At 37.7% G+C, this 12,157-nt stretch overlaps 1 protein-coding gene across 1 annotated transcript in view; it reads right to left on the reverse strand.

The window, feature by feature from the left end:
* The window catches only part of KDM5B (lysine demethylase 5B), a 76,989-nt gene that overhangs the window by 46,656 nt on the left and 18,176 nt on the right, over nucleotides 1-12,157 (reverse strand). The window contains exons 2-4 of the mRNA XM_059999150.1: nucleotides 5,572-5,649; nucleotides 4,097-4,219; nucleotides 3,272-3,442 (exon numbers count right to left, since the gene is read on the reverse strand). Of these exons, the coding sequence (XP_059855133.1) occupies nucleotides 3,272-3,442; nucleotides 4,097-4,219; nucleotides 5,572-5,649 (372 nt within the window). The remainder of the gene's footprint in view (nucleotides 1-3,271; nucleotides 3,443-4,096; nucleotides 4,220-5,571; nucleotides 5,650-12,157) is intronic.

The raw sequence follows: 12,157 nt of genomic DNA on the forward strand, positions 1-12,157 counted from the left end.
AACAGAAATACAGATCAATGGAATAGGATAGAAAGCCCAGAGATAAAGACATGCACCTATGGTTAACTAATCTATGACAAAGGAGGCAAGAATATACAATGGAGAAAAGACAGTTTCTTCAATAAGTGGTGCTGGGAAAACTGGACAGCTACATGTAAAAGAATGAAATTAGAACACTCCCTAACACCGTACACAAAAATAAACTCAAAATGGATTAGAGACCTAAATGTAAGACCAGACACTATAAAACTCATAGAGGAAAACACAGGAGGAACACTCTTTGACATAAATCACAGCAAGATCTTTTGTGATCCACCTCCTAGAGTAATGGAAATAAAAACAAAAAGAAACAAATGGGACCTAATGAAACTTAAAAGCTTTTGCACAGCAAAGGAAACTACAAACAAGACAAAAAGACAACCCTCAGAATGGGAGAAAATATTTGCAAACGAATCAACGGACAAAGGATTAATCTCCAAAATATATAAACAGCTCTTGCAGCTCAATATTAAAAAAGCAAACAACCCAATCCAAAAATGGGCAGAGGACCTAAATAGACATTTCTCCAAAGAAGACATACAGATGGCCAAGAAGCACATAAAAACTGCTCAACATCACTAATTATTAGAGAAATGCAAATCATAATTACAATGTGGTTATCACCTCACACCAGTTAAGAATGGGCATCATCAGAAAATCTACAAATAACAAATGCTGGAGAGGGTGTGGAGAAAAGGGAACCCTCTTGCACTGTTGTGGGAAAGTAAATTGATACAGCCACTATGTAGAACAGTATGGAGGTTCCTTAAAAAACTAAAAACAGAATCACCATACTACCCAGCAATCCCACTACTGGGCATATACCCAGAGAAAACCATAATTCAAAAAGACCCCTATGTTCATTACACCCCAATGTTCATTGTAGCACTATTTACAATAGCCAGGTCATGGAAGCAAACTAAATGCCCATTGACAGACGAATGGATAAAGAAGATGTTGTACATATATACAATGGAGTATTACCCAGCCATAAAAAGGAGTGAAATTGGGTCATTTGTAGAGACGTGGATGGATCTAGAGACTGTCGTACAGAGTGAAGTGAGTCAGAAAGAGAAAAACAAATATCGTATATTAACGCATATATGTGGAACCTAGAAAAATGGTACGGATGAACCAGTTTGCAGGGCAGAAATTGAGATACAGATGTAGAGAACAAACGTATGGACACCAAGGGGGGAAAGTGGCGGGATAGGGTGATGGTGGTGGGATGAACTGGGAGATTAGGATTGACATATATACACTAATATGTATAAAATAGATAACTAATGAGAACCTACTGTATAAAAAATAAAATAAAATTCCAAAAAGAAAAAAAGAATTCAGCAACAGGAGAAATCAAATCAAGTTCTGGGTATAAAAATGGAATGACACAGAGTCATTAAAATCTGTATCTTCAGGCTTCCCTGGTGGTACAATGGTTAAGAATCCGCCTGCCAATGCAGGGAACACGGGTTCGAGCCCTGGTCTGGGAAGATCCCACATGCTGTGGAGCAACTAAGCCCGTGCGTCACAACTACTGAGTCTGCCCTCTAGAGCCTGCGAGCCACAACTACTGAGCCCGTGTGCTGCCACTACTGAAGCCCGAATGCCTAGAGCCCATGCTCTGCAAAAGAGAAGCCACCGCAACCAGAAGCCTGAGTACCTCAACGAAGAGTAGCCCCAGCTCTTCACAACTAGAGAAAGCCTGCACGCAGCAACGAAGACCCAACACAGCCAAAAATAAATAAATTGAAAAAAAAAAACCAAAAGACCTGTATCTTCAAAAATATACAGTGACACGTTAAGCAGGAAAAATACTGTATATGTAAAGAATACACTTCCAATTTGTGTATATGTGCATAAAAATAGCCTTGAAAGAAAAAACAGATGAGAGGATTAGAAGGGATTTATTTTCATCATACTTTCCTTTGTTTTTATACTTTCCACAGTGAACATGTATCAGTAGGCCCTTCAACAGATATTTATCTGTGTTGTAGATGTAATGTTTGTAAACGGTATCTTTGAATACCTGTTCGTTTCAGACTATGATTGTATAAATGCTTACCCACTTTTCAACTATGAAACTTAGGGCCTCTCTAAGTATACAGACGAGCTATTTCTAAACCCATAAAGCAGAGAGACTCTCTCTCTCCCTTTATTCTTCTAACTTCTACACCGAGATAAGAAGGTTCAAAGGAGAAAATCTATTGTGGGCAACTGTATGTAGATCTGACTATAAAACAGAGACATAAAGGCTCCATATACAACATTTTAAACAATTTCATCCATGGGTTCACTAAACATTCACACAGTGCACATTTCTTTAAACAAGTTTCTGAGTATTAGTCACATTTTCTAGGCTAAGAAGAAAGCCCACCTGGAATCAAGGGAGAGAGAAAAGAAAAACACAATGCTACGAAAACCTATAGGATTTAAGCATTCCAGATGGTATGTCTGTATCAAGACAGAGTTTTGATTAGCAGGTTTACCCTCGGAAACTATGCTGTGATCTTCCTCCCTCTCTATAGCACAGTAACAATTTCTAAAATTACAGGGCTCACTGCTCTAGTGTAGAATATTTCAAAGGGTGTAAACAATTATGACATTCTGCTTTCTACCAGGGCCTAAAATACGTGGGAAGTTTTTATAATATTGTTTTGCTTTTAATTAGAACAAATGTTTTTATCTGAATAATTTGGCAAATACCACCTTTGTAAGGAAACAAACACAGTTACATACGAACTATTAGCAGAGGGCTCCATGAGCTGTCCAGCATTACTGAGTCCCCTACTCTCTACCAATGTCAACATTCTATGAAAATCTCCTTGGAGACCTCAGAGACCTCAGCTGGCAAAAGAGAGCAGGCAGGCAAGTTATTTCACATGTTGTGTTTTCATGTGACAACCAGGAATACACTTTAAACAGTAAGCGAATGCAAAAGCATAAGCCGCAACAAGTAGGTAATAACCAACTGCTGTAAGAAAGGAACATCTATAGCAAAGTTAATACAGATTTCAGTTTTTGATAACAAAAGAATATTTCCTCTGTAACCTTATTCACTCCAAACCTTCTTAGTATGGTTGCTCTCAAAACAGAACTAAAGGAAAAAAATCCATAAAACAAAAGTCTTCCAAGCAAGTCTTCCACCCATAATCAAGGCTTTTTCATTCCTCCCAAAGACCATGTGCCAATAAGCAGTGAAATAAAACAGGTTAAGGCTAGCCCCACTCACCCTCAAACTGTCTCCAGACAGGAATAAGTTGTAGGGGTTGAGAATTCGCTCATAATGCCCTCTGATATGGGAGCCCACAGCTTTGCCAGGAGCAAACCCCATCTTGGTGGCAATTTTGGTCCATTTTCTATCCTTGCAAACAACTGCAAATCCACCTTCCTCTGCAACTAACTGTTAAATAAAACCGCAAAGGAAATTAGTTTTTGGCTGTGGTCATCTTTTAAAAATACATTTTCCAAGTAAAATATATATATATATATGCACTATTAATTTTAAACTAGAAATTTTAAACACTGCTTTTAACAGCATATTCCATAAACTTTTTGTACCCCTCCAAAAGCTACTTCTCAGTTCCCCAAAGCAGCCAAGATTTTCCATGAGGAAGAATTAAATTAGCAATGAAATCTCTGATAAAGAAAAGGTTCTAGTAAACTGAGGAGTAGCAAGAACGGCAGCATGTCTGGTGGAAATAATGCAGGCTTTAGACTGAAATGAACTTTAAGATATAGAATTATAACTCAGCCTTTTCAGTTGGTCAACTTGGACACTGAAAGCCTCTGTTGTCTTGTCTACAATAAAACAGACAGGAATATCTAAGAGGACCATTACGAAGTTTAAAAATTACCAAAAAACAGGTGGCAGCAAAATATTTCACGAGATAAGGCTTTCAGACCAGACAAGCAGAGATCAATTTAATCACAAAACTAAATGAAGAATTTATTTTACATATTTCAAGCAGTAAGTTTCTTATTTTAAGGCAAAGAAGATCAAATTCATGCTGTCAGAAAAATTATTCAATGAGAAAGATGGTCATTAGGCTTTTACCTTATTAAGCTGAAACAAGTCCAAGATCTTCCTCTCCACATGTGGAATTTTCAGAGTACTTCCCTGTAATTCCCAGTACTTTGCAATCTGGTCCAAGAAATTTAATTTTACACGAGTTTGAGCCTAAATGACAAAGAACTGAGTTTTACTTTTACCTAGCTTATTATAAAGCTCCTGTCTATTACCTGTGCATGTGATATTTTCATCCTTAGACTATTTAAGTGCAATACCACTTATGAATTCAATAGGGGAAACTTCCCCAAAATATACAGAATAAAACTGGTTAAATAATTATACGTTAACTCAACAAAAATTTAATTCAGCCCCTACCATGTGCCAGGTAAGTAGTAGTTACACACTCAGTAAGTCCTCTCGTAACATAAATAGGCGACCTGAGAGGTGCTTTATTTATGGAGTATCATAAGTAAGATTCTATATGCCCCTTTCGTCCTTTTACAGTTTGGGTATTTTAAAGTCTTGTTCTCTAAGAATACAAATTTTCTGATTTGCTCAAACACAAATCTAAAAGCAGATTTACAACACAACCACTTATCTTTAAAGTCCTGATAACTTAAAGATAACAGAAAACCAGAAACTTTCTTAAATGTTATTCCCTTAACAGATTATTAATGTCACCTACAAGTCATTTTTTAAAATTTTGTCATTTTTCTTTCCTCTCATTGTGAAATTAAGTCAGACAGTTTTAAGACTTTTATCTTGCACAAGACCAAAATTGAGATCAATATTCAGAAATTCCCAACCACGTCAAAGTTAATACCCACCTCCCCATCTTTCAAGCTCAACATGAAAATACATTGAAATACTTGAAAATACATACACTAGATGCTACTACTGCCAATGCCCACAGAATTCCAGTGGGCATATGTGCCATTTAAGTTAAGAATGTTTGGTTTAGTATAGAAAAACAAAACATGGTTCAATATGAAAATCAGATTAGCAAAACATTCATATAAACAATGAACCTCTATGCTATCAATACCCAAGCCTTATTCACCCAGCACTTTAGGGCTTAAGTCGCCCACAGACTAAAGAAGAAATACTACCTCTTCTCTAGAGAATCCCCTGTGCTATTCACTCCTCCTAGGAAAAGTGAAGTGTGTTATTAAATCTAACTGAAGACATGTATTTTGGAAGAATATCAGAGCTGGAGAATCTTTTCCATTAAATGGTTCTGAAAGCACATGCCTTTCAAAACCTAAACTCTATTGGTTGTCACCTAGATTGAGAAGGATTTAAATGCATTTATTAATTAATAGGCTGGCAATTACTGACAAAAATCAGTGTTTTTAATGAAACTGGGTTGGTTGCAAAGGCTTATCGCCATTTGTTTTACCATGATTATCAGTTACTAGCCATGTTTTCGCTTCACTGAAACCACTAGATTTGTGACACAGCCTCTTTCAAAGAAGCCCCCGCTGGAATACAGGCAACCAGCATTGTAGTTAAGACATTACCTCCAATTCATTCAGCCTCTGGATACGTGGGGTAAAATGAAGTTTGTCAACATCACATGCAAATGGTGGCTGCCAATCCTAGTGGAGAAGCAAAGGTTTTCATTAGAAAAATTTATAATTCTGACATTTAAAAAATGGTTTTAAAGTTAAAACCCTGGTTAAGTAAAGCATGTTATCTCTAATGAGTCAGAACACAGGGCAGTAGTTTCTTAACTCTTTTTCCACCAGAACAGCAGAATATGTATGACGATCCTTCTCCAAATGACACATTCTGCACACACCCCGCCTAGCACTCCTCCAACCAACAACGTCACTGAGCCTCAACTGCCGTTGAAAAATCATCAACTCAGGCAAAAAAAGACTTTGACTCCTCTATTCCATAAGTATCTCTCCTCCTACAAAATAGCTATATTAATGTCAAATTATCTACAGACTGTATTTTAATATATGTAACCCAGTTACATTAACTTTTTTTTTTTTGTGTGGTACGCGGGCCTCTCACTGCTGCGGCCCCTCCCGCTGCAGAGCACAGGCTCTGGACGCGCAGGCCCAGCGGCCACGGCTCACGGGCCCAGCCGCTCCGCGGCACGTGGGATCCTCCAGAACCGGGACACGAACCCGCGTCCCCCGCACCGGCAGGTGGACCCTCAACCACTGCGCCACCAGGGAAGCCCTACATTAACTTTTATTATAAAGTTGAGGATAAGTTCTTCTGTGGGGGGAAAAGAAAAAAACTGACATCCAAAACCAATTTTAAGAATCACCCTTAACATATCTACTGATACAGGTTCTTGGAAGAATTGCTATCAGGAGAAAACAGACAGGAAGGAGAATGTGTATGGACTGTTGTCTGTAAGTGGAGAAAACTGGAAACAACTTAAATGTTCATGATAAGAGAATAGTTTAAAGGCATAAAAATTATGCTGTGTTAATAGGTAGAGTTTCAGTTTGGAATAATGAAAAGGTTCTGGAGACGGACAGTGGTGATGGCTGTACAACACTGTGAATGTATTTAATGTTACTGAATTGCATGCACCCTTAAAATGGTTACAATGGTATATTTTATATTATTCAGTATTTTAATATTTCAACATAATTTTTTAAGACAAAAACGTTCATGCTGTTATATAGCTCTATTGACACTGAAAATTTTCCTTATATATATTTTATGAAAGAAAGAAAAACAGGCTGTGCAATAGAAAAATAAAACACTGGAAAGAGACAGCAAAATGGTTAACAGCGGTTTGTCTTTGGTAGGATTATAGGTGATTTTTCTTTTGCTTCCTTACCCATCTTAAATACGATCGGAAATATATTAAATACACTAAGTAATACCTATTAAATAATAAATTATTTTAGAGTAAGAGAACAAGTTAATACAAATGTTGGTACATCTGTAAATAACAATAAAATACTCTACAGCAGTAATAAAGAATACCTAGATGTTATAAACATGGAAAGATAGCCAACAGTGGATGAGTAAAAAACTGAAACATGGAAATTTGTGTTAACATATGTAAATTTTAAAGACTGTTGTAATAGGAAGGGGGAAAGAGGTTATTTACTGCAAATTTATACTGCTGGAGTTTATCACTGCTTTTAGTTTAAAAGTAAAACAGGTTTTGTTTTTGTGATACAAACACTTAAGTAAAAATGCCCACCAGCAATGCCTGATTAAATGTTATGTTAAAAAGTAAATTTTACAATTGTTTTTCAAAGGAAAAAAGCGGATTACAAATTGGTACAAAGCTATTTACTACCACCCCAAAAAAGAATAGGAAGAAAAAAAAGAAAAGAAAAAATGGCAATACTGTTTAAGAAGTCAATGACAGATCAGGACTTCAAGTGCCTAATGCTGTCATACAGCCTCTTCAACAAAGACTATGGCTAATGTTTAAATGCCAGTTAAAGATATACTGTACTGCTAATAAACTTAAAAAAATACTACCTACGCCATCCTGGGTCAAAATGATTACAGTGATTTTTGTTTACCTTGATAACTAAAGATAAAGAAAGCAATGTGTTTAATTATACATAATACAACGTAGCAGAAGGAGATCCCATCGCTTCTTAATATTCTGTGGCAGGCTAATGGAAGACTTGATATTGCTCAGAGCTTTGCTCTCTAATACTTTATAGAAGCTGTAGGCTTTCTGAAATGAATTGATCTGGGTTGAAGGTTAGACCAAAAATATACCAAAGACAATGTGTCAGAATATACAAGTAAATGATTAACATACTGTCCAAATGACCTGCAATTTTTATAGATTAAGATTTATGAGTAATGTATAATGATATCCTCCAATGAATCAAATATGCCTTCTACTCCCAAAATACGATACAAAAATTAATCTCATCTTAAGTCTACATAAAAGTTTTATAAATTAAGGTGAGCTGTGTCTTTGTATGTATGTACGTTATTTAATTTATACTTGTTTTAGCCTGAACCCATTTTCAAATAAAATAAATCCTAAAAATCAAACATCAAAGTGAAAACACTATGTATCTGTCACTAAGGAAGTTCACACAGTGGGTATAATACGTTTAAAACTAAAACTGTGTCAGTAGATCATTCCTTCATTAAACACAGATCACTGCAAATTGTCTCCTCCTCTGGTTACAAAGAATGAGAGAAAATGGAATAAATGTCATTCGGTTTTGAGACTTTGTCAGCTGTAAAGCTCTACTCCAATAAAACGATTACATATTATTTGCAATGCTCACTGTCATATTAGAACAAAGATATTCTTGGCAAAGTCTGGCCTCTTTGGGCCATGACTTCTACATGCAGAAAAAAGCCATTTACACAACACTGTAAATCAACTAATTTCAATAAAAAAGATTTTTAATTAAAAAAAAAAAGCCATCAGGGCTTCCCTGGTGGCGCAGTGGTTGAGAGTCCGCCTGCCGATGCAGGGGACACGGGTTCGTGCCCCGGTCCGTGAAGATCCCACATGCCGCGGAGCGGCTGGGCCCCGTGAGCCATGGCCGCTGAGCCTGCGCGTCCGGAGCCTGTGCTCCGCAACGGGAGAGGCCACAACAGTGAGAGGCCCACGTACCGTAAAAAAAAAAAAAAAAAAAAAAAAGTAAATAAAGAGGTAACAACAAAAAAAAGTCATCAGAGAAGGAAAGAGACCATATTAAAGCCTCTAAGAAGTGAAAAATTTCAAACAGGAATATAATCCTCAAATTAAGTAGTCAAAAAAACAAATTAAGTAGTCAAATAAATAATGAAAATCTCCATTTAGAAACGTGATAATTTTTGGTTTGACACTTAAGTATCTAAAAGGGATATCATGTAATCTAACCAAAACTTTTAGCCTCTACCAATAAAATGATTCATAAAATCATTTTTTTCCTAACATAAAAATAGCATTTCCAGGGCTTCCCTGGTGGCGCACAAGTTAAGAATCCGCCTGCCAATGCAGGGGACATGCGTTTGAGCCCTGGTCCAGGAAGATCCCACATGCTGTGGAGCAACTAAGCCCGTGCGCCACAACTACTGAGACTGCACGCTAGAGCCCACAAGCCACAACTACTGAGACCGCATGCCACAACTCCTGAAGCCCGCACATCTAGAGCCCACGCTCCACAACAAGAGAAGCCACCACGGTGAGAAGCCCGCACACCGCCACTAAGAGTAGCCCCTGCTCACCGCAACTAGAGAAAGCCCACACTCAGCAACGAAGACCCAATGCAGCCAAAAATTAATTAATTAATTAATAATTTTTTAAAAAAAAAAACAGCATTTCCATACAAACAAGATAATAGACTGCAAGGAGTTCCACGTAAATTCCCTGCTAAAATTCATCTTAATTTCCTTTAAAAACTTTAAAATGGTTTTATTTTAACCCTTTCAGAATAAAAGTACAGCTATATTATTTAAAAGCTCAATTATTTTCCTGAGCATTAAAAAACATATTCCTTGGGAAAGCAGTTAAGTAGGCCATCGACGCTTAAAAACCCTCAGAGAGGCCTGAGAAACACCAGGTAAACATTTTCCTTAGTCCTAGCACTAACCAAGCAAAAGTAAGTTACCACACATTTAACTGAGAGAAATGTTTGAAATTATAAAATTGGCCAGTATGAAAATAACTTTCATCGAATGCTAAAGATTTTTCAAAAACACCATGAAAATTCACTCTGTAAATGATCCACTGTTAGCATCCACATACTTAACATACTGGAATACTGTTTTAATCTTTCTAGAGGCTGACATCATTTTAAGACCTAATGATCAGCAAAACAAGAAAGTATACCCTCTACAGAGCTCACTACAAGTTAGTTCTCTGATTCCCTGCAGACAAAACCAATTAAAAATCAGTCTCAAAAGCACATTCTGGTTAGTTTACAAATAACAACATGAATTAAGAACCAAAGCATTTTTCTAATTGCGTATATTCTATCAAACCCAGTCATCACTGAATAAATGCACTCACAGGATTTTAATCCAATGCCAGCAGAGGTAAACTCAGTGTTGTTAATACAGGTTCTTATAGTTTCTGTGTTATCAACATTACCACAGAACTTCGGGGAAACTTTTAAGGATCCAAACAAAGAATTTATCTTAGTATTTTAAGGCAAGTTAGAAAAGCTTTCTGTTGAGCCTAAGATTTATCAACCTTAATAAAGATTTCAGTAACACATATATGAAATACAATTTAAAAGACTACTTTCTCATCAATTAAATGGTCTGTCAGTAAGATATCCTTAAGACACCTGCACAAATGGAAGAGGTAGTACACGGCACAGCATAATCAGTATAAATTCCCACTTATAAATGACAAGATCAGACGTACTGTTTACGAACCCCCAGGCACCTATGCGGCTCCTGACAACACTGAAGGCGGTGTCTGTCAGGAAAGCTCTGCAATACAAAAGGCCTCGTTCCAAGTCTTCCCAAAAAGGTAAATAGAATGCTAGTGCCGCTTCTTACTTCCCTCCGGGCAGACTTGGCCCCAAGCAGCTTTAATTAGCCACCAATTTGTTCAAAGCCTGTTTAAGATCTCCGGTCCTCAGTGAGCCACTAGTAAAAACACTTTATTTTGAGGATTTCCTTTTTAGACTATGGAACCACACTTTTATACCCTAAAGCCTAGGCATTTAAATTGTAAATAGAACTGAGTGTATGTGGATTTTTCTGGGAAGGCTCACAGCTTTCACCAGGGTCTCAAAGGGGTCTGTAACCAAACAAAGGTCCTGAGAATATGTCCGGCTTTCCTTTAAAAATTTTGCACCTTCAGGTTCTTATCTCACTACCCCAACCCACTTTCTTTCAATCCCTTCTCTTTTTACTTAACCAAGCATATTAATAATGGATAAGACACTTGTTCCTCAGAAGGTAAGCAGGCGATTAGTATAGGACCAAAAAAAAAAGAGCAACGCACTGAAAGTCATAAGACCAGAATCTGCGATTCGTTTCTCTTACCACCACTTCAGGAATCTCAACTTTTCCATCTGTAAAGTACGAACAATAGCTACTTTCAGGACTATGGTAAGAACTGAAATTACAAATGTAAAGTTTGTTTTATTATAAAGCAAAAATAACAAGTATTACATGACATTAAGTTCTGACCACTGAAATGTAATTTTCCTCTAACAAGAAGTGAATGCAACCTCAACTTTCAAGGAGCAACTGACCTCTGAAGTTTACCTTTAAGGACCCCATCCTTTCAGCCTAACTCTAGTTAGCATCTAGTGGCCAACCAGCACTTTTCATCATAGCAATTTCAACACAGGTTAAAGAGTTCCCCTAAATAAAGCAAACATTTTACAATAACTATAAATGGAGTATAACCTTTAAAAAAGAAGAGAGCTTCCCTGGCAGCGCAGTGGTTAAGAATCAGCCTGCCAATGCAGGGGACAAGGGTTCAAGCCCTGGTCCGGGAAGATCCCACATGCCGGGGAGCAACTAAGCCCGTGCACCACAACTACTGAGCCTGTGCTCAAGAGCCTGCGAGCCTGCATGCCACAACTACCAAAGCCTGCACAACTACTGAAGCCCACGCGCCTAGAGCCTATGCTCTGCAATGAGAAGCCACCGCAATGAGAAGCCCGCGCACCGCAAGGAAGAGTAGCCCCCGCTCACCGCAACTGAAGAAAGCCCACGCACAGCAACAAAGACCCAACGTAGCCAAAAATAAATAAATATATAATAAAGTTCCCTTTAAAAAAAGAAGAAAGCAACATTTTTTAAATTAAATTTATTTATTTATTTATTTTTGGTTGTGTTGGGTCTTCGTTGCTGCGTGCGGGCTTTCTCTAGTTGCGGCGAGCGGGGGCCATTCTTCATCACAGTGCGCGGGCCTCTCACTGTCACGGCCTCTCTTGTTGCGGAGCACAGGCTCCAGATGCACAGGCTCAGTAGTTGTGGCTCACAGGCCCAGTTGCTCCGCGGCATATGGGATCGTCCCAGACCAGGGCTCGAACCCGTGTCCCCTGCATTGGCAGGCAGATTCTCAACCACTGTGCCACCAGGGAAGCCCAAAAGCAACATTTTTTAAAAAAGAAATAACAGTATATTTGGGAGAGAAAATAACTTTTTGTTTTAACTTGCATCCTGACTTTTTAAAGATAATTATATATA

The sequence above is a fragment of the Delphinus delphis genome, chromosome 1 (genome assembly GCF_949987515.2).
Source record: "Delphinus delphis chromosome 1, mDelDel1.2, whole genome shotgun sequence".
In the NCBI taxonomy this organism is placed as follows: Eukaryota; Metazoa; Chordata; class Mammalia; order Artiodactyla; family Delphinidae; genus Delphinus; species Delphinus delphis.